Below are 22,285 nucleotides of genomic sequence, written 5' to 3' on the forward strand. Positions count from 1 at the left end.
ACCTTTCTGTCTGCCCCCTTCAAGACTTTTTACAGTGCTATATGAGGTTTCTCCTTTAATTGATTTGTGGGGTTTCTGTTAATTTCTGGAACAGGTGCTTCCTTTTGCTCTTTGCTCTCTTGCTACAACAGAGAGGGTTGTGTTACTACAGCCAACAAGAGAATGTGTTTGTGTGGGTATATATAAAATACGTGGGGGGGGGGCATAGCCAGGATTTTTATTAGGGAGGGCCAGGCTTTCTGTGTGTGGGGGGGGGGGGGAGAACCTCAGATTTGTATTGATTTAGGGGGGGTCAGCACCTCCCCCCCCCGTTATGCCCATGTGTCTATGTGTGTACAATCAGGGAAAGGTTGGGCGCGGAGACATGACGCTGTGACGGACAGAAAGAAAAAACACAAGTGCTTCCTTCCATACGCTTTTGACCCCAAGTGCCCAGAAAAATCTGCCCAAATCTTTCCACAAGTATTTTTATTTATCTACTTGACTCAGGGGCGCAGCTGACCCCTCCCGACCCCTGGCTACTCCCATGAGTATATGTGCGCGTGTGTCTACACACACACACACACGTGTGCATGTACGTGTTTGTGTATAGATATATTAAAATGTGTGTGCATGTGTGTAAAATCTGGGAAAGGTGGGGCGGTGGAGACCTGGCACTGTGACGGGCGGAAAGGACAAAAAAAAAAAACACACCAAAGTCCTTCCTGCTTGTCCTTCCCCTCTCTCCTCCCCACGCCAGCGGGGCTGAATGCCGCCTAGTCCGGCGGCGGATGACATCACCGCTCCCTTTCCCGCCCACGGTGACTCACCCTCTCTCACTCACTCACTCTCTCTCTCTCTCTCTCTCTCTCTGTGGCCGTTCCCCGCCCCTCCCTGTGACGCGGCGGAGGGCGGGGCTTCCCTTGAAGCGGACGGCGGTGACGTCAGCATCGCCTGGGGAAGGGAAACTTAAACGGAGAGAGGGGGGGAAAGAAAAGAAAGGGAGGGAGGGGAGGGGGCGTGGCTTCGGAGGCTGACAGCATCGGGGCGGGGCGAAGGGCGCGAGGCAAGTCCGTTTGGCTCAGCGGGGAGGCAGTCAGTTGCGCGCGGGAGCGAGCGGGCTGCAGCAGGAGCAGCAGTAGCAGTAGCGCTAAGCGGGAGGCGGCGGCGGCGGCGGGGCGAGAGCGAGCGAGCCCGAAGGGAGGGGGAGAGAGAGGAAGGGAGAAGCGGCCGCCGTCAGGGGAGGAAGCGGCCTGGCAGGCGAAGAAGCAGGAGGAGGAGGAGCGGGGGAAAGGAGCGAGGCAGAGGGGGAAGGAGGCGGGTGGGCGTCCGCCTGAGGGGCTACGTGAGGGCAGCCGGCGAGTGGGAGGGGCCTCCTCGCTGCCGATTCTTCCGCTGCTCGTGTTGAGGAGGACCGACTCACTCCCTCTTCTTCCTCTTCCTCCTCCTCCTCCCGCGTGTGGCCCACGGCGGGGATGGCGGTGCTGGATCTGGCCCTGGAGGGACTCGCCATCTTCGGGCTCATCCTCTTCCTGGTGCTGTGGCTCATGCACTTCATGTCCATCATCTACACGTAAGTGAGGCCTCCCTCCCCGGTGTGAGGGTCTCTCCTCCGTTTCCACAAAAGGTGGGAAAGGAAGGAAGGGGGGAGAATTTGGGGAGGTGCCAAAATATTGAGGGGGGGGGTCGCCCAGGTAAGTCCCGCCCTGCATAATGGATCACAAGGCCACACACCATTTGAATGGCAATGGTCATCCCCTTGTGTGTGTGTGTGGGGAGGGCTCTCTTGCTCCTTCAAATATTTTATTTGGGGGGTGGGCGAAGGTGGAACTCTGCCCCCAGTCTCCTATGGGGGGCATTGAGGTTTCTGGATCTCGGTGTGCTTGGCCCTCCCTCTTCAGAAACCTCCATGCATTCTTCCTCCCTCTCTGGTTACATAGCTGAGGCACCTGCTTCGCCCTGCCCTGCCCAGCCCATAATACTGATAAGGGCATGAATGTTGCCCTGTAACCATAGGCGTGTCCCGTTGCCTTGCCAGTCTTTCATGTTTTTGGCCATCACCGAAAGTCACCCACTTTCATGTGGGTCCTGGGGTGCAGGGTGAATGAAATATTGTGGGGAGGTAAGCTCAGCCTGCATAACTGATGTGGCGCATGCACACCTTTTGAACGACAACATCCATCAACAATTTTATTGGGAGGTGGGCCAAAAGGACCTTGGGGCCCTAGGAGTTGGGTCCTATAGCTGTCCCCCTAAAGTGCCACATACCTCAAGCTGGCTTTCTCCTCCCACCTTCACACGCATGCTTTGCACACACCAATGAACCTCGCTTGTGCTCAGTGTATCTGTAGTCGCGCTGTCCCTTTGGATTAACGTAGCCTGTGCTAAGCAAGAGCAGAGGAACAAGTGGAGTGCCAGCTACAGAGTTGATGGTGATAGTCATAATCATAGTCCCTTTCAATTCGTCTTGTTTGCCAGCTCAGCTCATGCCCGTATCGCAATGTACATAGTTATTTGAACCTGTTCCTTATGGCGTCTGTCCAGATGGCCACCTACACAGTTGCCTTTATTGCAGCGTAGGTGCTCTAGGCATATGAATTCTTAACAGACAATTTTATGATACTGTGCTTTGTTGTTGTTCACCTGTCTTACCTATTTAGAGGCAATGGCTATGGAGCCACCATGGCAGACTTTGATGGTCGGTGCTCAACTGCAAGCCTACCTCTTAATTCCCATTTCAAAATACCTATGCTGTTCAGTGGAATTTTATGTTGTCATTGTATCGGTAGCCTGTCTTTCCTCCTAGATGCTCAAGGCAGTGCCTGTATTCATCCCCCCTTGCAGTAAAGGCTATAGCTGACAATTTGTTTCTGGTTTCCTTGTTAGTGCTAATATTGCAGGCATGTGTGTGTTCTTCACTCTTCATTATAGTCATATAATGCTCTTAATGTTCACTGCAACCTTGCATGGATTCATTGTGCATACATACGTTTAAGGGTATTCTGTGAAGACAGGTGTTCATGCTTACTTCAGCTTGCACAAGCAAAGTGTGAAATAGAATAAATGATTTCAAAGTAGGACATGTTCTGCTTCTCAGTGAGGAGCCAAAAAGATGTGACAGTGCAATGTTTGAAACATAGCTAAGAGATTGCTACTCTTAGCTATGTTTCAGTGGAGGTGTAAGCAAATGTTGGAATATTGATACATTATGGAATTAATTTCGTATTGAGAGAAAAAGTGGCTAGAATATTTTATGAGGTAAAATATGTTTTGTTCTTGAGAAACTGATTTGGTGGTGTGTTTGAGGAAGAAAATAGCATATAGGAAAAAATATTGAGAGATTACTATTTGTTAGTGTTGATTCTTACTTGAATGAAGCACTGGATTTCTCATGCCTGCCACTAATTATTACAGATGGATTCCTGACTTATACATGATGTATTGTAATGAATCCAGTGTCACTAAAGTTCTCTTGTTTGACCTTTTTGGGGACTCTGTTGAAAAATTATATGGCTGTATGTGTGTGTTTACAAGACTGAAGTAGTAATGATTTGATAATAAAGCAATAATTAGTTTGGAACTGTAAGCCTATTTATGAGCCTTAATACTGTGTTTGTGACAGATCTCTCTGGTTTTCTCAGGAAGCCTCCAGATGTAAATGTAATACACCACACTCCTCTGTACTCTGTCATAAACTTTAGCGTAAGGAGTGTCATCCTTCTTGTGCAACAGAATTCTGCCTGTGCAATAAAATTTCTTCTGCAGCCTCCTGTGCCTCCCAAATTTGTTTTGCAGGGTTAGGGAGGCTGCCAGAGGTGATGGGGCGGGGGAAGGAATGCCTTGTTGCAGCCTATGATATGTTGTTGGCTATTGCCTTAAAAGTGCTGCCAAAGCTTTCTCTTTTTTCCCTTTTGGTTTGCTAAAAACTGCTGTGAAAGGCAATAGGACTTAAGCTGCAAAATTACAACAGGGTGCCATTAAACAGATCTGCTAATTATGAACTTTCATTTGGTGTGGTGTTCATAGGAAGGAAATGTTCCTTTTCATTTGGTGTGTATGACACACTAATAAAAGTTAATGCACTGTGAACAAAACTATCCATAATCATCAAACATCTTGGATGACTCCAATTATCATGCAGTGTATATATGAGTACAGCTGCAGAAAGCAGTTGAGGAATTGCCATACAAACAACTATTCCAGTGGGTTTGTTACTCCCTCTTTAGCATGCTTGAAATTTCCTTGAGCAGCATGTATATAGCAACCTATGCATGGTGGTCATATGAGGGAAGGTAGCTGCTAGCATACTAGGTTTGTGTAATGCACAAAAATAAACTTGTGCATGAAAATGCATATGTCCCTGTATGTCTGAGTATTAGTACTGACCTTTTACTGTTAAATGATTTGCTTTCAAGGATTATTAGTTCTAAAGTCCTGACAGTGACTTCAGCAGTTTATCAATCAGTTTGAAAGTTAAAAACAAATCTGCTACTGCTTCTGCTGAATTTTCTTTAAGTCTACAAGGAAGAAACATATGCACAATGTTTCCAGAAATAATGGTTGTTGCAATAATACAGCCAAGTACTGTAGCAAAAACTGTATCTTATTTGAACACCTTTAAGATAATTTGTAGCATAGCACTCTCCTACTATAATAGCTAATGGTTCTATTATAAAATGGATAAATTTGTTGTTCAGGTGTAGGACAATGGCCTAAAATGGGTATGTAATGCTCAGGGAATAAAAATATTGGCTTCTAATACTTGTTTTAAATGATTTTCACATATTAAGTTATATAGTGGGTCTATTCGAAAATGTGACTCTTTCTATACTGTATGTATTTAGATGTATTATTTTCCCTTTTGATCCTGCATTTTCTAAATGTCACCCCATTTTGGAATCCTTTTAATTTGATATTAATAGTGCATGGATTGTGTTGTCATTAAACAGCATACCGGTAATTGGGAGACCACGCTTGCAGACGACATAAACAACCCTATAAGGTGCATTTAAAACCACCATCATACAGTTTTGTGCACTTTAAGCTACAGGATGTGTGCAAGTAAAAATAGGGTTGTCTTTATACAGAATTCCTTCCATTTAGCACTGTGATTCACTGATAACAGATTGGGGAAGTGCTTGAATTAAAACAAAATATGGGACAGGGATACTAAAAAGACAATTGAATATTAGAACACTCATTTGTAGTCCCTCTGTAGGAATGGATACACTCCTTTGCTCTGGGTCTCTACATGCATGCTGATCAGAAGCGCTTGCAGTACTGATCTGTTTGGGATATGAGGAGCATCCCACTTATCCCCCTTCATAGATGTCAGAGCTGACTATATATTGGGGTATGGTAGCTCTAGTTCCAAATGAGCACCCCCCTTTAAAAAATAACAATGAAAAGTGGCTAGTAGTGATTACAGTACTGTCTATAGCAGAATAGTGTTAAGGGAAGGTGGTTTACTTAATCCTTTCTCTTAAGGCCATTTAAATGCTCAGTATTATCCCTCAGTTGCTTTTCCCTGTAGGAGAAAGATAACAGATCTTAGTGTATTTTGCCCTGTGGGGACTGGAGATAAGCAGCTTGAAAGGCATGCAATTTATGCAGGAAAAAAATCACCTGGAGAGAAAGAGCCCCTAGCCCAAAGGTACTCTGTTCAGGATTGTATTCTCCTGCATCAGCTTCTCATTTAAGAAAAGTGGAGGGTTTATGCTTCACTATATGCATTTGGTCAAAAAGCATATGGATTGCTCTTGCAGTTTTCTTTTACAGTTAATATTTCTCTATCATTATGAGGTAATTACTGATGGCAAATAAGTGAATGCTGATATAAATCTAGGAGGAAATCCAAATAAAAATGGTAACTCTCCTAGCATTAATAATACTTGAGAATAGTTTTTAAGGAAGAATAGATTTTTAAAATTAATTTATCAAACTCCAAAGGCTGTTAATACAGACAGGAGAAGCTTCTGAACAGTATAGCTCTTGAAACATTAAATGAATGTCTAATGTATTGTAAGAAAGGAAAATGTGCTTCCCTACATAAAATACGTTGATTTCTGTAATATACTGTAACATCACTAGTTTCATAAAACAACTATATTTCTGAGCATAACATCTTGCTAAGGTGGGACTTGTGAACAGCCCTCTGATTTTTTTCTATAGCAAATAGCCCCCCCCCATAAAGGTATTTATGTTCAGTCTAGAGGCTTAAAGCATCTGATTTTTAGTTGTTGCTCTGAGTGTTGGAGAAAAGGAGGGTGGGAATGGAGTGAATGAAAGTGAATGAATAAGGTAGCAGAGTTTGGTTGCCTACCTTGCAGTGCTGGGGGTGCCTTGCTGCTATCCTTTGAGCTGATCTATTCCTCTGTAGCAGCATGTGTTGCTGCTAACACCCCAAAGTTACATTTATTGCACACATACTATGCAAGGGGCTTTATTTGGTGTAGAGGAGGTAGAAGGTGGATAGAGTCTCAGAATAGCATCCGAAGGGCTGAGAGGAGCAGCTCTGCCCATCACTGAATAGTTTTGGCCACCACTGATAAACTCTCCTTGAGCTGAATTCAGTAACAATCTTACTTGTGTTGAGTAAGCAGTATTATAGGTTTGCAAATAACTGCCTAGCCCTCTGAGCAGCATTAGAAATTAGCCAGGTGTGCTTTGTGACTAGTGTGGGTCCAGTTGCGACCATGTGGAGATCTCTGGATGCCAGGTTGCTAACTGACATCTCCATCTGGCTGGCCTCTCCAGCTTTCTTAAGCAGGTAAGCAGAAGAGCTTATTTATTGCATTTATATCCCATCATTTTCTCCAAGGAGTACATGGTTCACCCTCCCCCTCTGCAGTTAATCCCTACAACAACTCTGTGAGGTTGAGGCTGATCTTCCAGGTCCTAGCCTGACATGCCAACCACTCTACCACACTGGCTTCCTAGGGTACTTCTGCTATGGGGCAGCAGTATAAATTAAGCAGGTAAATAAATATCAAGAAATATTTTTCTTGAAGCTTGAATTTGTTTTATTCTGGATTGCTTTATTTGATGTTTTAATGTGTTGTAAACCAATTTGAGATTTTTTTTTCTTTAGAATATAAAGCAGTATAGAAACGAAATGAATAACAATAAAAATAAAAGGTGCCTAGACATTTCATTGTGACAACGACAAACTCTGTTTAGGGTGCCATTTGGTGATTAGCTTATATATCTAGTTTCTAATACTGCTTCTGAGGCTTCTGATAATTTTCTCTAGGTGGCCAAGTGGGATAGCTCTTGTGCAGCCCTCCCCCCCATATCCCAGCCCCCCTTGTAGAAATGGGGGAACTGCCTGGAGGATAGTCTTAGTCCTATTTAACACAGATATATGTTCTGGATTAGGTAGCTGAGAATGTTTCCCTTCTTGCAAGTGTGAGAGAAATAACTAAGTGAGTTTTCTTTAGAGTCCCTCCTGAAGATTGCATAAAGGGCTTGCTCCCTCTGTCTATTCTGGGCTGTGGAAGATGGGGATGTTCTTACATGGTTCCTCCAGAATAGAGCTCCATTTTAAGTAGAATTCTACATACAATATGCCAACTGGCAGGGCTGTCTTCCTTTTCCATCCCTGCAATAGGAGCAGAAAGAGGATGCAATTTCTGCCAGACCCACTTGTTCACCCAGTCAGACAGACACAGAGGAGCTGGCTGCTTTATTTCTTTCTGCCTCTCACCTCCTGCTAGAGTGAAAGAGACAAAAGGGCCTGGATGGCTATATTTTGCTTTCTGCCTCCTTCCCTGGTAGTAAGAATAGAAGGTTGTACACTCTCTCTATAGTAGGATTTTGCACTTCTGGCATTTCCATTCCTTCCTGACTTCCCGTGTCTTCTAGGATGCTGTGGCATAAGAGAGCAACATATTTTCAGGTTTTATTGTACAGTTTCTATTTCCTTCTGAGATGGGATTATGGTTCTAGTTATTTCTGTTTTTCTGCTGCTGAGCTAATGGAAGTTTTGGAGTTTATTTACACTCATAAAACAGCATCAGGGAAAGGTTGAATGGTTGAACACTCTTGCTCAGCACTATTGCTCCAGTCAAATTCATACTCTTGTGGCTGCTTTCAAAGTTGTTTCTAAATGCAAAATTAGATAGCTGATTTTGCTCCCACAAATTAAGCAGTTTGGCTTTTAGTTCTCTCCTAGTGCATTTTGGTGTTTTCCTTTTAATGCCATTGTATAGTTTTTACTGTCTGCAAATCTATCCAAGATTAGGTGTTTTTTAATTTTTAAAAATGATAATCTTAGATTTTTCACTTCATTTTGTAACTTTTACTCTCCAAGTCTGGCAAGCATACATTTAATTAATTCAACAAGTTACTGGCAAGGATACTGAATACAATTGAATCCTTAATATTCCCACATTCATCTTTCCTAGTTTGTTGTTTACAGTATTACATTCTGTTCTTCCATCTTCATGTAATTTTGGTCAGCTCTGTAATTTCTCAAGCTTGCTTATGAGAATGATATCTGGAACTGCAATAAAAAAAACTTACTGGGATCTATGCACATTGTAGGAACTGAATTGCATAATGGACCAATTATTTTTCCAAGTAAGGTAAATGGGCTAGTCTGCCACATCAAATGGTATTGATTACTAGTATTCAGTTTCATCCAGTGTTTGAATATTAATATTTCCCTGGTATCTTCTAAGTAAAATAAAATTACTAAGTCTGTAATTTATGTCTTTTCTCTTTTTAAAACCCTTTTCCTGAGACCCTTTAAGGTATCATATATACATAATAGTGATTCCAATTTAAATGAATTCAGATTTTCCTGATGCAAATGTCCTTATCATTTCATGATCATCTGCTTCTCTCTTAGTGTTCTTTTGTAAAGGATGAACCAAAGTAGGTGAGAGTCCACTGTTCATTCTTTTCAGCATTTCAGCCCCCTACAGTTCACCTGACCATCCAGTATATTCTCTAGTCTCTTCCTTTGTTTCTAGCATATTTCTAAACACTTTAAACACATATTTTTAAACACTATTTTTTAAACTTTGGCCTTTGGGTAGTGTAATACTTTTTGGGAAGATATTTTCCCACTAGATAAATCCCAGTATTGTACCATTCTTTCCACATTCTGTAACATTTTCTCTCTCTTGAGATAATTAAAAAGATTCCAGTCCTAACTGCATTAGTTTTATGCTGTAATTTTCCATGTGGGTATAATTTATCATGTGCAGCTTCAAATATAGATTTATTCAAAACCGGGCAGACCTTTTGAAAACAACTTATACAATAACAATATAATTTATATAGTGTTTTCAGACGTTCAGAATAGCTTCACATGGATTACTAAAATCCCATAAGATACATTACTGTTACTATCCCCCATGCTGCAAATTGGGAGAGGAGGTTGAGAATAGCGGCTTGCCTAAGCTCCCTAGTGATTTCACTAGGGATTTCCTCATTTGCATGCACCAGCTCTATGGAAAATTATTATAATGAAGATGAGCTTGTTTTCTACAGAAACCCGCTGCTTAGGAAGTTTTTAAAAATGGAATTATGCTTGCATATTTCATACACATGTACCCTAAGTATGATCTACTTACCAGAATATCAAGCATAGGGGCTTTAGAACAATATTTTGGAGTTTGCAAACCTCTGTAATACCATCCTAGGCTATTGGTGTTATGCAAGTGTAAAAATTTCAGGGGGCTCAGTTTGGCTGACAGTGTGTTGAGATTCCAGATTCTATTATTCTACCACTTGTCGTGTTTTATATCTATCCTATTCCTTTTATATCTTATATATGCACCAAAGTTGCATGAAATAGCTGTTGTCTTTAAATACCAACTGGAGAGTTGCATTAGATCACATCAAGGGCTAACATGACCCCATAGGCACTTCTTCCCTTTTTGGAATGCTGTGTCCTCAGGCTGTAACACAAATTGTTTCTGAAACTCTCCTGGGCTCTTTTGAACATGTCTCTCTTTTCCAATATAGGTGTGGTTAAGAAAAATGCACCTGTGTACACTTGTGTCTGTTTTGCTATTTATAAATATCTGGCAGCTTTGAGTACACAGTGAGGATCCTTGGGAAAACAGCATTGGTTAAGGGAGAAATTGCCCTTGAACGAAATTCACCTTTGATCAATGCTATCCACCTCACCTGTTGGTTAAAGGGGCACGCCCTGCTGTAGTTTACAGATTATGATGGACTGATCCTCTATGGCAAAACTTTATCTCCAATAATGCTCTTAACCTTTGAAGGGGATTGGTCCTTTACAGTTTAGAAAGCTTTGGGGAGCATTTGACAGGTGTCTTAAAAGAAAATCCCTTTTCAGCTAAGCCGAAAATGTTTGCTTCCCTTTGTCCTCACTCCTAGTCCAGGCTAACTGTAGGGTGGAAAAAATGCCAGTTTTTTGAAAAATGCAAAGTTTGTGCTTTACTATTGAATCACAGCCCTTCCTCTATGATTTAATGGGCCTTACCTCTGAATAGAATTAAACATTGATTTTGGTGTCCTCCCTTTAATGTTTTGTATGGAATTACATTTGAGGGCGGTGGTTGCTGCTGTTCTAATTATATTGTACTTTTATAAACTGTAACCTGCCTTGGGATTTTTCAGGTGAGGGGGGTGGCCAAGAAATACTGTTACTACTAATAAGCATTTGATTACAACCTTAGTCCCTCATGCAAAGGTTCTTAGTCAAGCTACAGAGCAGGGGTGGGGAGTTTGTGGTCCTCCAGATGTTATTGAATTATAACTCTTATCATCCCTGACAATTGGTCACAGTGGCGTAGACTGATGGGAAATGGGGTTAATATAATCTGGAAGGATATAGTTTTCCCACCCCGATATAGAACATTTTTTGGTTCCACCTCTCCTTGCTACTCAAGAGGTTACTTACAGGAATGGGTCATTTCCCACTGACTCTTCCAGCTGACCCTTAGGTAAAGTTAGCTGGAAACAGGGTTATTTTTTTAATTAAAAAACCTTTCAAAATATAGGGTTTTTTTGTATGTATTGTCATCCAGACAGGATTTGTTTTAAGTTTGTGTGGGTGAAAAGATGTGATAGTCACCTCCTTTGTACACTTTGCAACATCATCTTAATACACAGGATTTCAGTTTAGTCATGCAAAACCAAAGTTGCTAGCAAGAAAAATAAGCTGGATTAAAATTGTTTATATCTCTGTAGTGGGTGAAATATGGTGCAAGTGAGATGAGATCATAAATGCCTTCTCCATCTGCTCAGTGCATCTTGTTAAATCATTAACAGTAACATAATAAAAAGCAATCACAAACATAATGCTTAAAATTAAACATTACGAACCATACAAATCTTGGAAAAGCTGGCCAGCTAAGTCTTGCATATCTTTCAATGAGAAAAGTGCATCCCTGCACTTTATCTTGGAGCCCATCTCAAATCCAAAGCCTATCGCAGAAAAGGCCCTGGTATTGTTTGCTAAAATAATTTTAATTGTGGGCTGACCTGCTTATCATAAAGGTGTGCACACACTCACAAAATCACTTGACTTTGGACTGTGGTTATCACAATATGCAGAATGATGGCAAGTACTTGGGTGTCTCATTAAGCTGTTCTGAATATACCATAATAGGGTATAGGGTGGTGACTTGAACATTCCTTTATTTTTGAGTCTTTCAGTGCAATCCAAACCCAAGATCTGCCAGGATGAGTGAATTTGTATTTGGGTCTTGGACTTGCCTGGCTAAACTGGGGCTAAAATAGCATAAATCCCTCAACTTAGCTCATTCAATGGAACTGAGCACTGGCAGAACATGGCCTTGATTCCTGAAAGGGCATTCTGTGGGTAGGGCCAGGAGCGACTTACACCTGTTTTTAAACCCTTTCAGCTCTGTGACATGACTTAGCAATGCAGTGGAACTTAGCAAACACCAGTGGTAGTATATTTCAAATTCCTCCTGAGCAGAGTTTGGAACAGCAGTAACTAAGTGCTGCTTTCTGTAGTTAGGTTTGGTCCGTTGGTCACTCACCCCCAATGCAATGACATGTACAGTATGGACACAAGGGAAGAATTGCCCTATTAACTTTTGTGTTGAGGAGTCTGCATGCATCACGTAATGGAAAATTGTCTTCTTCAGAACATGGCTGAACTGCTGATGTTTGGAAATTTAGATGATGCTTAAAATGCAGAATCTCGAGGTTACAAACCATGAATGGTTTTCATATATGTTTTACTCAGAGTAGACCTGTTGGAATTAGTGGACACAGCTTGGCCATGTACATTCATTTTAGTAAATTTGCTTGAACTAAACTTGGTTGAAATACTGCCCTCTTTGCATAGATAATATGGTTGTGCAAACAATGTGCCAAGCCTTAGAGAAATATGAGATGTTCTGTTGTTAGAATAGCCTGTCTAAACAAAACTTCATTAGTAGCTATGCTTCTATTAGTGTTTTGTGTGGAACTGCTGCACCTCATGTTTATTAGGCATCCACATTACATCATCCAAGTATTAGCCAGTCTTCCTGTGCTTTCTCTCAGTTTCTTCCATCATTTCTCATTGTGTACAAATCTGACTTATTTGGAGAATTGGAACAGTAATGCAAACTGCATAGGTGTAAGTGATTTTTATTGCTATTTTCTGCCTTACCATAAGGTGTGCTTTCCATTTATATAATGTATCAGGAAGGTGAACCTCTAGCACCTTAACATGCCTGCACGCTAAACTTTGTGATGGGCCATTTGAGCACCATATTTATTTTCAATCTAAAAATAATTTCTTTATGGTCAGCTGACCACCAATAAAATAAAGTTGTAAGGCAGGGGGTGGAGATCAAAAGGCAAAATCAAAAGGGAATATTTGTTTATCCAAGTGAAATAGCTGCATTTAGGAATTTTGCAACTTGCCCTTTGACTGAAGAGCCCTCCAGTACAGTCATACCTCGGGTTGAATGTGCTTCGGGATGAGCGTGTTTGAGTTGCGCTCCGTGACAACCCGGAAATAACGGAGCGCGTTACTTTTGGGTTTTGCCACTTGCGCATGCGCAGACACTCAAAATGACGTCACACACATGCGCAGAACCGCTGAAACGTGACAAGCAGACGCGCAGACACGGGTTACATTTGCTTCTAGATGCGAACGGGGCTCTGGAACGGATCCCGTTCGCATCTAGAGGTACCACTGTACTGTATAAGAAAAGATAAACAGATTCTTCAGTATAAACTGCATTTAAAAAGATGTACATATAACTGACGCACGACAAAGTAGCAGTTAAATTTCAGGCTGGCAGTTGCAAAGAATGGTAGAGTCAGATAAAATGATTATTTTTCGTAACTGATATTGTGAATGATGACAGTGAACTTGAGTCAAGAACAAAGAAAGTGGATCCTAAAGCAGCATACCTACTTTTGGGCCACCCTGTATTTAGGAGTAGATAGTCAGTTTAAATAATTCATAGAATTAAGACATGGCAAACCTAGTAATGAGGGAGTTTTAGTTAATTCTAAAACTCTTTTCTGGCATTAATCTCTCTCCTGGCCCTTGCAATAGACCTTAAGGAAAAGTGTGTTAATGTGTGTTTGAGTTTGGCAAAAGGGACAAATGCTTCATTTCTTGTCACCAATATTTTAGCAACCTTTTTTTTCTTAATTAAACACTTCTGATCTACAATTCCACTCCAAAACCTATTGAGCACATTGAATAAATGACCAGCCACTTAATGCTGACTTAAATGGATGAGGATGTGGCTACTCTTTTCATCTTGGATAGCCTTGTGGAAAGAGACACTCCTGGCAGGGACGTTGCTACAAAGGGTGCATGAAAGAGGGTTGATATTCCAACCACTGTATGGAAGGTTTTTAAATGTTGGGCTTGCTGGGTTTCGTGATTTGTGATGGAAGCTTTATGAAACTTGGTTCTTTTCTTTTAGAGCACACAAATCCTTTAAGGCAGAAATATGTGGGAGGGCTGCTAAAAATGTTTGTAACCTAAGCTTATTTGTGAACCTACTTGCAAGTCTACTAATTAAGCTCCATCAACTCTCTGCATCCCAAACTGCTGGAACAGTTTTGTCTCAAATTTACTTATTTAAAGGCATTTCTAAATCACTTATTTAAAAATCTGTAAGTGGTATTCAAAAATAACATAATATAAAATATCATAAAAATCATAAAACAGTATCAGAAACACCATAAAATACTTTTAAAAACAGACCATCTCATGAATCGGCACAGAATTACCTTCTTTTGTCCACGAGGGGGGAAATGGCACTCGTATCTCAGTTTCAGATTCTGTTTTCCACATTTCAGCTGTTCTAAAAGCCAAAATACATTAATAAATGTGTACATTATTGTGATAAAGCCATTTTTTTTGATGAGTTTCTATAAGCAGCTGGAAAATATTATTGGAAAGCTGACTTAGCTGTAGAAATAACTTCAGGGAGAGTGTGTAAAAGGGGTGGGGGTAAATTAATGGTTAGGTTTGCGGGTCCTTTCATAGTTAAACTTCTGCTACATTATAAGGAAACCTCAACAATTATTTTGCAGTATAAACTGTACAGACATCTAATTTATGGCAACTCCCCAAATGTTTTTGTGCTCTGTTCTAGAAAGTTACCAGCCTCTGTGCATGCAACTTAAAAACACATGACTTACAAACATCTCCTTTTTTTTTAGTGTGAGCCTGTTTAAAGTACAGTATAGATATGGATTAATAACTCATGATTAATATAATCACTAGGATGATTTTGTACCAAACTAGATGCGACATAAAATGCCAAGTGTGCATTTTTTTAAAAAAAAAAAACCTGTCAGCTGGAGATGGCTGATAATTAATTATCAGAGCAGGTGTGGAGAGAAAATTTAACACTTTTCTTCAATACTTAAAGACTTGAGGGGAAAACCTTTTCTGAAACCAGTAGAAATTATTTTTGGGGAAATTTGTCACTGTATAGAGAGGAAATCTCCAAACACAGTTCTTATTTCTGCAAACAGTTCCTGTTTCAGCTGTTGGGAACAAAGAGCAATGGTCCCATAGCACTGATTGACTCTATAGCTTGGTGGGCACTGAAAAAAGAGAGACCTCGCCTGGTCCTGTGCATCCATTCTGCCCTTTGGGGTCCTATTCAGATAAGTGCAGTCAGGTGTCTGTGCTGTACATAAACTTGTAGAATTGTTGGATGTGGTGTTTCCCTTGCGTCCTAACCTGCTATTTAGAGCGCACCAGCATGCAGAAAGCTATTTATGCACTCTACTACAGAAACTTAACTGTAATTAGCCTTACATCAAACTGTAAATGAACAGCAAAATACGAATGTTTAAATAATCAGTATTCCTAACCAGCATTTTTCTTTTTTTAGGCACTTACACCTAAACAAGAAAGCGACAGACAAACAGCCATATAGCAAGCTTCCTGGTGTTTCACTTCTGAAGCCTTTAAAGGGTGTTGATCCAAACCTTATCAACAATTTGGAAACCTTCTTTGAATTGGATTATCCCAAAGTATGTATCAACAGTCTTCTTTTTTAAAAAGCTATCCTCTTGGTCTTCTCTCTTGCCTAATGGAATATTAAAATGCATAATACTTCAAAGCAGCCTTCTCCAACCTGGTGCCCTCCAATGGTTGTTGGTCTCCAGCTCCCATCAGCCCCAAACAGTGTGGCCAATGGGCTGGGCTGGTGCAAACTGTAGACCAGCAACATCTAGAGGGCACCACACTAGGTAGGGATGGCTGCTTCAGAGATTGTGTGTGTTTGTGTGTCCTGTAACCCTTGCGGATTACTGTCAGACGTTTTGCATCTGTAACGATAACCAAAATAGGTTGTAGCACGCATCTAATTCCATACCGATAAATGGACTGAACGATTGGTTTTCTATGCTCCCGCTGGGTAACAGGCCTTTGGAGTCAGAGTGCATAACAAGCTTACACTTGTTCCTGCATGGTTTGTTGGACTTGAGCTACTTTCATTTCAGTATTCTCCTCCAGTACAGAATACTGTGTTTCTCAGAAAGATCTTTTGCAGAAGCACTAGGAATAGAGTTTTTGCCAGCCCAGCTCCAGTTCATTTCAGTGGGTCTGGCAAAAGTGATCAGTGCATTTTAATGACTTTATGCACCAGTAATCCATGTTTTACTTTTATTTGTGCTTGATAAGATAGCTAATGTTGTAGATGAATAAATTCTATATAAGCACAGTATTATGTAAGCTCACAGATGTTGACAGTGTCTTCCCAGAACTTGTGATGTGAGTGTGGGGTCAGTTGTTTCCCTTACTGCATAAAACTTGTTCAGACCTGCCTACTATATGCTTTGAACTGTAATTTGCTGGCCAAGTGCTCTTACTCACATCTGTCTTAGCTGATACTGACCTATATGAACTGAAGGAATTCCCCTGGATGAGCTAAGCACTGTAGCATATAAAGTTACAATGTGCTACCCGGAATCTTGGCAATATCTGACAATCCCTCAATTCATTTTCTGGGATACAGATGTCTTGTTCTTAATTTCATCTGTCTTTTCCCTTTCATTGCAATTTTATTTTTCTTGGTTTTCTCTAGTGCTTAAAATTGCGGTAGCAGTGATTGGCTTGTTTCCTAAGAGAAGGGGGAAAGTCCTAATATCATGAAGAGCTAATTTGAATAAGTGCAGTATGAGAAGAGCCATACTTTATTTCTTTTAGAATCTAGGCCAAATATAATACAATATCTAAAACTTTTATTTATTGCAGCTTTGTATAACATCACAAGTTTCATTGTAGATAACCCCAGGGGTCATCTACTTCAGCCCCCTCAATGTAAGAATCAACATTCTTAGAACAACATTCTTCAGGGTTGTTGTTTTTTAAATGGAAGTATTTATATAATGCCCTCTATATAAAAAAACAACACTAAAAGCAATGGAAAACAGTAATTAAAACGATTGGCTACTCAAAACAGCTATATTTGCCTGTTAGCATAAAGTCTTCTAGCTTGAAAGTCAAATGCACGGTTTCTCCTAAATCTCCTGGGAAAATATTCCACAGTATGGGACTGTTGACTTTAAATTCCTGGCTTCTGGCTGAGGCTAATTGGGCCTTTGTAACATTGGGGGCGGGGGCGGGGGGACTAACAGCACTCCTCCAAATAATCTCAGTGACTGAGCTAAGATAGAAGGGCCCAAGCAGTCTTTATGGTATTTTGGACCTAAGTTCAAATCCAAGTGATGGTGACATTTATTGTAATGGTAGAATTTTAGAAAGGTGTGTCGGTTAAACATTATTGTCTGCTATCAAAAATGCTGATTCAGAATGTTAAGATCAACCTTCCCCATCCCCATTCACATTTATGCAAAATCAATACTTAAGGATAATTTGCAATATATTCTTTATGTAGAATATATCTAGCCTCGTTAGCTTACCCATCTTAGGTATGATTATTATTTTTTCAGCAGCTTTTTGGGTAAGCAGGAACTGTATAGTGATATTTATGTTAAAATCTTACTCACCTGAGCTCTCTTCTGGGAAAGTAGTTGAATTATATCCTGAGTAAAATTAAGTCTGCACTATTACTCCATGTCTCTTGATTATTTTTCCTAATTGGAACAAAAGAAATAGTCACATCCTGAAATGAATGAATGCATGTCATTGGTTTCTGGAGGGCAAGGGGAAAGGGCTTGATGGCTGCATTATTAGTGGCTGAATTTGTGAAACCATCAAATAAAAGATTATCAAGAAGAAAAGGGAACCACTGGCACATTCTGTTTTATATCAATTTATCTGAATGCTGCTGCTCTAGGATTTCTGTGGCAAATTATGTTGGGCAAATTATGGCAGCAGTGCACATAGACCTCCTGTCAGAAATGTAAACCTTCTGTGAAGTTCATTTCTGTTTATAGAAAAGCTCATGTCTAAGGTTTTCTAGAGGAAACAAATGTTATCTTCTCATGGGGAAAGCTTAAGAATATTGCTTTCGCAAACAAGATAGTGTAATATCTAATATCTTACATCTTACATCTTACACCCTTCTCCTTTTTTATTCTTGTCATTAACCATTAAACTGTTTTCTCATATATATATATCTCAATTTGCACTGTATCTCTTTTCACAGTTTGAAGTGCTTCTTTGTGTACAAGATCATGATGATCCTGCCATTGATGTGTGTAAAAAGCTCCTTGGCAAATATCCAAATGTTGATGCGAGGCTATTTATAGGTGAGTGAGGAAAGAGTTCTGTCATGCTGTTGCCTTTGAATAGATTGGACCAGTTGGCACAGAACCCAAAAGATTTTTTAAAATAGCTTAATATGTTAATATGCAAGTACTGTTGGTGAAGAAGTTTGTAAAGCATTCTTGCTGCAGAGTTGAAGATCAGTAAATCAAATTCAAACAGTGCTGAAAATAACTTTTCTGTGATGACTTCCATATAAATCTAGAATTAAAAGATTCCTACCATTTTGAAATGTATCTCTGTCATACACTGTTCCAAATGGAAATAGCTTGAATGCCCTATTTATCTATCCATCCATCCATGTATGTGTATACTGCCCTTCCTTCAATATATCCCAGGACATTTCACAGTGATATTTAACAATAAAGTACAATTATATAATTAAAATAGTACAAAACAATTTTTAAAAGAAATTGAGTTTTCAGGAAAGCATCCATGTAGCAGTAACAATTCTGGATCTGTGTTGACAATGGCTACTTTCTTTAAATTTTAAATTTTCTTTAAGTTTTGTAACAGCAAGTTGTAAAGGGAAAGGAAGGGAACCTGATATGCAGATTCTCTTCTCTAACCACTCCTTTTGTAAAATGTCTTGCAAGTATATGTGGAAATCAGCTATGGAAATGCAGCAAGGGTGTTTGCAAGCATGTTTGCTGTAAAGGATGATATTATTCTCAGCTTTCCAACAAAATACACTTAGTGGCAAAATAGAGAAGTTGACCATGCCCCTTATTGCTTATTGTAGAATCAGCTGAGCTGTTTAGTAAATAGAAGATGATGGGCTTGATTTGTACAGCAGCACCATTTAAGAGATGTGGATGCACTTAGTGAGATGCCATCTTATCCATGCTTATGTCCCTGTGTTGCTTGCTGAAGGCATCCATAGACGTCTGCAGATTATGCAGAAACATCCTAGAGCTCTATCACTGATTCCCATTCCCAGTCTTACTCAACCCATCTTTACGCTGATGTTGGAATTGGCCTACTATTGTCTCCTCAGCTAGATCAACATTAAGGTTGAGAACCTGGTCAGATAGCAGAGCATATTAACGTTGAGCTGAGAAGTATCCTTTCATCTCCATTTTTGTTTGCAAAGTAGTATCACTGGTGCAACTGGGGAATTTTAAACCAAGACTTAATGGCTTTGTTGGGTGAGTGGTGGTGGTTTAGATAGCCGTACATATTAAGTAGTTTGCTTGTGAAGCACAATTTTAGCATTTCTGTTCTCACCCTGTCCCCCACCATCATATATTAGAGGAAAGAAAGAAATGTAAAACAATTTGCTAACCCTGTAAAAAGAAAGAAAAAGTTTCACATTTTAAATCATAGCACCATCTTGATTACAGAATAATAATAATAATAATAATAATAATAATAATAATACCCCTCCCATCTGGGCGGCTCCCAACAGAATTAAAAGCACAATAAACCATCAAACATTTAAAACTTCCCTAAACAGGGTTGCCTTCAGATGTCTTCTAAAAGTCAGATAGTTGTTTATTTCCTTGACATCTGATAGGAGGGCATTCCACAGGGCAGGCACCACTACCGAGAAGGCCCTTTGCTTGATTCCCTGGAACTTACTCCTGGTGCCCTGATGCCAGTGCTTTTTTTCTGGGGGTGATGCAGGGGTACGCACACCCCTAAACATTTTTGTGAAACTAAGTTTGGCCTCATTGAGGGGCAATATTTCAATATGAGTAGGAAAAATGAGAGCACCTCTAAACATTTATTTTTAGAAAAAAAGCACTGCCTGGTGCTAAATATGCTTACCTGAGAATAAGCACCATTTTGTTGCAGAAAAGGGTGGTATGTTTTAAAGCAAAAAGAATGAAACGAGCACCTGTAATTCTGTCTCTGACTATGAAAGAACAAAAGTATGCTGTAGTCCTGGTGGGCCCTAGTGTCAGCTGAGCTGCTGATGCAGGATCTGCTGATACAGGGCCTGTTTGTTGCTGTCCCCACATGCCAAACTGGTGGTTATTTAGGAGTGCTCCCAACCTGAGCCGTAGTTTTCAGCCCTCACTGCACTACTGAGCAGTATATTCTGAAAACATATGCATGATTTGTGCAAATAACTAAAATTTTGTTTTTTTTCAGGTGGGAAGAAGGTTGGAATAAACCCAAAGATCAACAATTTAATGCCAGCTTATGAAGTTGCCAAGTATGATCTCATATGGATCTGTGATAGTGGTATAAGAGGTAAGTGTGTACCATCAGCAATAGTAGGTTTTTAAAAAATGTTTCCTAATTACATGCTCTTAAAGATCTTGCTGCTGATTGAACACTATCCATGTACATAGCACTTGACAGAGTAAAGTAAGACAGGTAAAAAAGACAGCAGAATTTAGAATTCAGATTTCAGAGTAACTGGTCAATAGTAGGGCATAGACAAAAAGGGGTAGGGAAAAGCAAGAATAGCGTGGTTCCAATGTGAACAAGTGAAGTTGTGTTAAGTTTAGAGTATTTTGACTTTAGGGATGTGGGTGGCATTGTGGTCTAAACCACAGAGCCTAGGGCTTGCTGATCAGAAGGTCGGCAGTTCGAATCCCCGCGATGGAGTGAGCTCCCGTTGTTAGGTCCCAGCTCCTGCCCACCTAGCAGTTCAAAAGCATGCCAAGTGCAAGTAGATAAATAGTACCGATCTGGCAGGAAGGTAAACGGCGTTTCCATGCACTGCTCTGGTTCGCCAGAAGAGTTGTCCGCAACTGGTATTATAAGGAATGGCATGTAAATGGAAAATAAGTTATCTCAATTCACAGCATGAATTAGTTCTGCTGCCAGCTTTGCTCTATGTATTACACTTGGATGAAGCTTGAGTAATTAAACTATATTATCTTGAATCAGCATTAGAGTAGAACATCTTGCACCTTTTGTTTGCTGTATCTAGTGTAGCGGGTGCATCTTGTGAAATGTTTTTTATGGCCCAGTGTTTTGCTGAGGTGGATACTGAAATCCACCTCAGAAATAAACAGCAAGCTTGCTCCTTTCTTACTATTGCTGTTTCAATCAAGATCTCATTATGGTAGGTGTCAGCAGGCTGGCCAGATCTTTGGAAGACACATTACTTAACCAACTATCTGACAAAGTCTTCTAGATCCAACACTTCCAGGCCTGAGCAGCACTTTAAGCAGTTGAATTTGAATTTTAGAGTTTGCCTCTTACTCTTAAAATTGAAGCGTCTGTAATGGTTGTCTTTATCTTCTACTGCAGTGGGGGACAGACCTCCAGCCCACATGCCTCCTCACCTGCCCTGCACCTGATGTCATATTGGATTTGAGGTGTGGGCAGATAGAGACATGGAAACATGGGCTAAAGGGGTGCTGATCAGTGATTGGCAGTGCTTACAAAAAGCAGAGCAGGGTTTTGTAAGTTCCACAGATCAGTTCATCATCAGTGCTTGCCTTAAAGACCATTTGCAACTGTAATTTGGATTCAAACCATGCCTGCAAACAGAGGAAAATGTCTGTCTGCAGATGCAGTTTGAATCCAAACTGTGCCCGAGGATGGACTTCAAAGAGGGCCTTTAAGTGTGCACTGTCAGTCATCTGATTGGTGCTGACAGCATACCTGTGAAGCAGTATGCTGTCAGCACTGATCAGTAGTTGATGCCAAGAGTGATCCCTTTTGAAGATGTTGCCTGACTTCTTATGTCAGGTGATTGACAGGTGGGTGGGGGGAGGTAAGGATCCAGGTCCCAACCCTGATTCTAGTATTCCCCCCCACCCCGTGATTTCAACCTAATACTCATATTCAGAATATTGTCACCAACTATAAACAAAGAGTAAAGGATTTCTTGGAATTATCACTCTTTCCTGTTACTATTTTGCAAACAATATGTAATAATCTACTGCTGTTTGAAAACTTGGATATTATTGAGAAGACCAATATTTTACCAAACATATAAGGATTGTATCTAGTGGTGTTGCTCAATGGATGGTAAATCTTCCATCAGCAGAATGGGAGGGAAGCCACTTTAAGCAATTCCCTTCTCCCCTGAGCTCCCCACCCCCATAAATCTTCTGCAGAGGGTTGGATGCCCTTCAGAGCAAATTTAGGGATGGGGAGTAGCTGAAAATGGCTTCCTTTACCATTCTGTGGACAGAAGCTTTCTGCCAGTTAAGAGACACAATTGGGATGTAAATCCAT

At 40.5% G+C, this 22,285-nt stretch overlaps 2 protein-coding genes across 2 annotated transcripts in view; one reads left to right on the plus strand and one right to left on the minus strand.

Annotated features, from left to right (window-relative positions):
- Positions 1-22,285, minus strand: part of SHOC1 (shortage in chiasmata 1) — a 255,110-nt gene that overhangs the window by 113,166 nt on the left and 119,659 nt on the right. The window lies entirely within an intron of this gene.
- UGCG (UDP-glucose ceramide glucosyltransferase) overlaps positions 1,072-22,285 on the plus strand; it is a 32,907-nt gene continuing 11,693 nt past the window's right edge. The window contains exons 1-4 of the mRNA XM_081894561.1: positions 1,072-1,552; positions 15,297-15,438; positions 18,021-18,123; positions 20,237-20,338. Coding sequence (XP_081750687.1) covers positions 1,455-1,552; positions 15,297-15,438; positions 18,021-18,123; positions 20,237-20,338 — 445 coding nt within the window. The 5' untranslated portion in view covers positions 1,072-1,454. The remainder of the gene's footprint in view (positions 1,553-15,296; positions 15,439-18,020; positions 18,124-20,236; positions 20,339-22,285) is intronic.

This window comes from Podarcis melisellensis (assembly GCF_964234715.1).
Source record: "Podarcis melisellensis genome assembly, chromosome: 17".
In the NCBI taxonomy this organism is placed as follows: Eukaryota; Metazoa; Chordata; class Lepidosauria; order Squamata; family Lacertidae; genus Podarcis; species Podarcis melisellensis.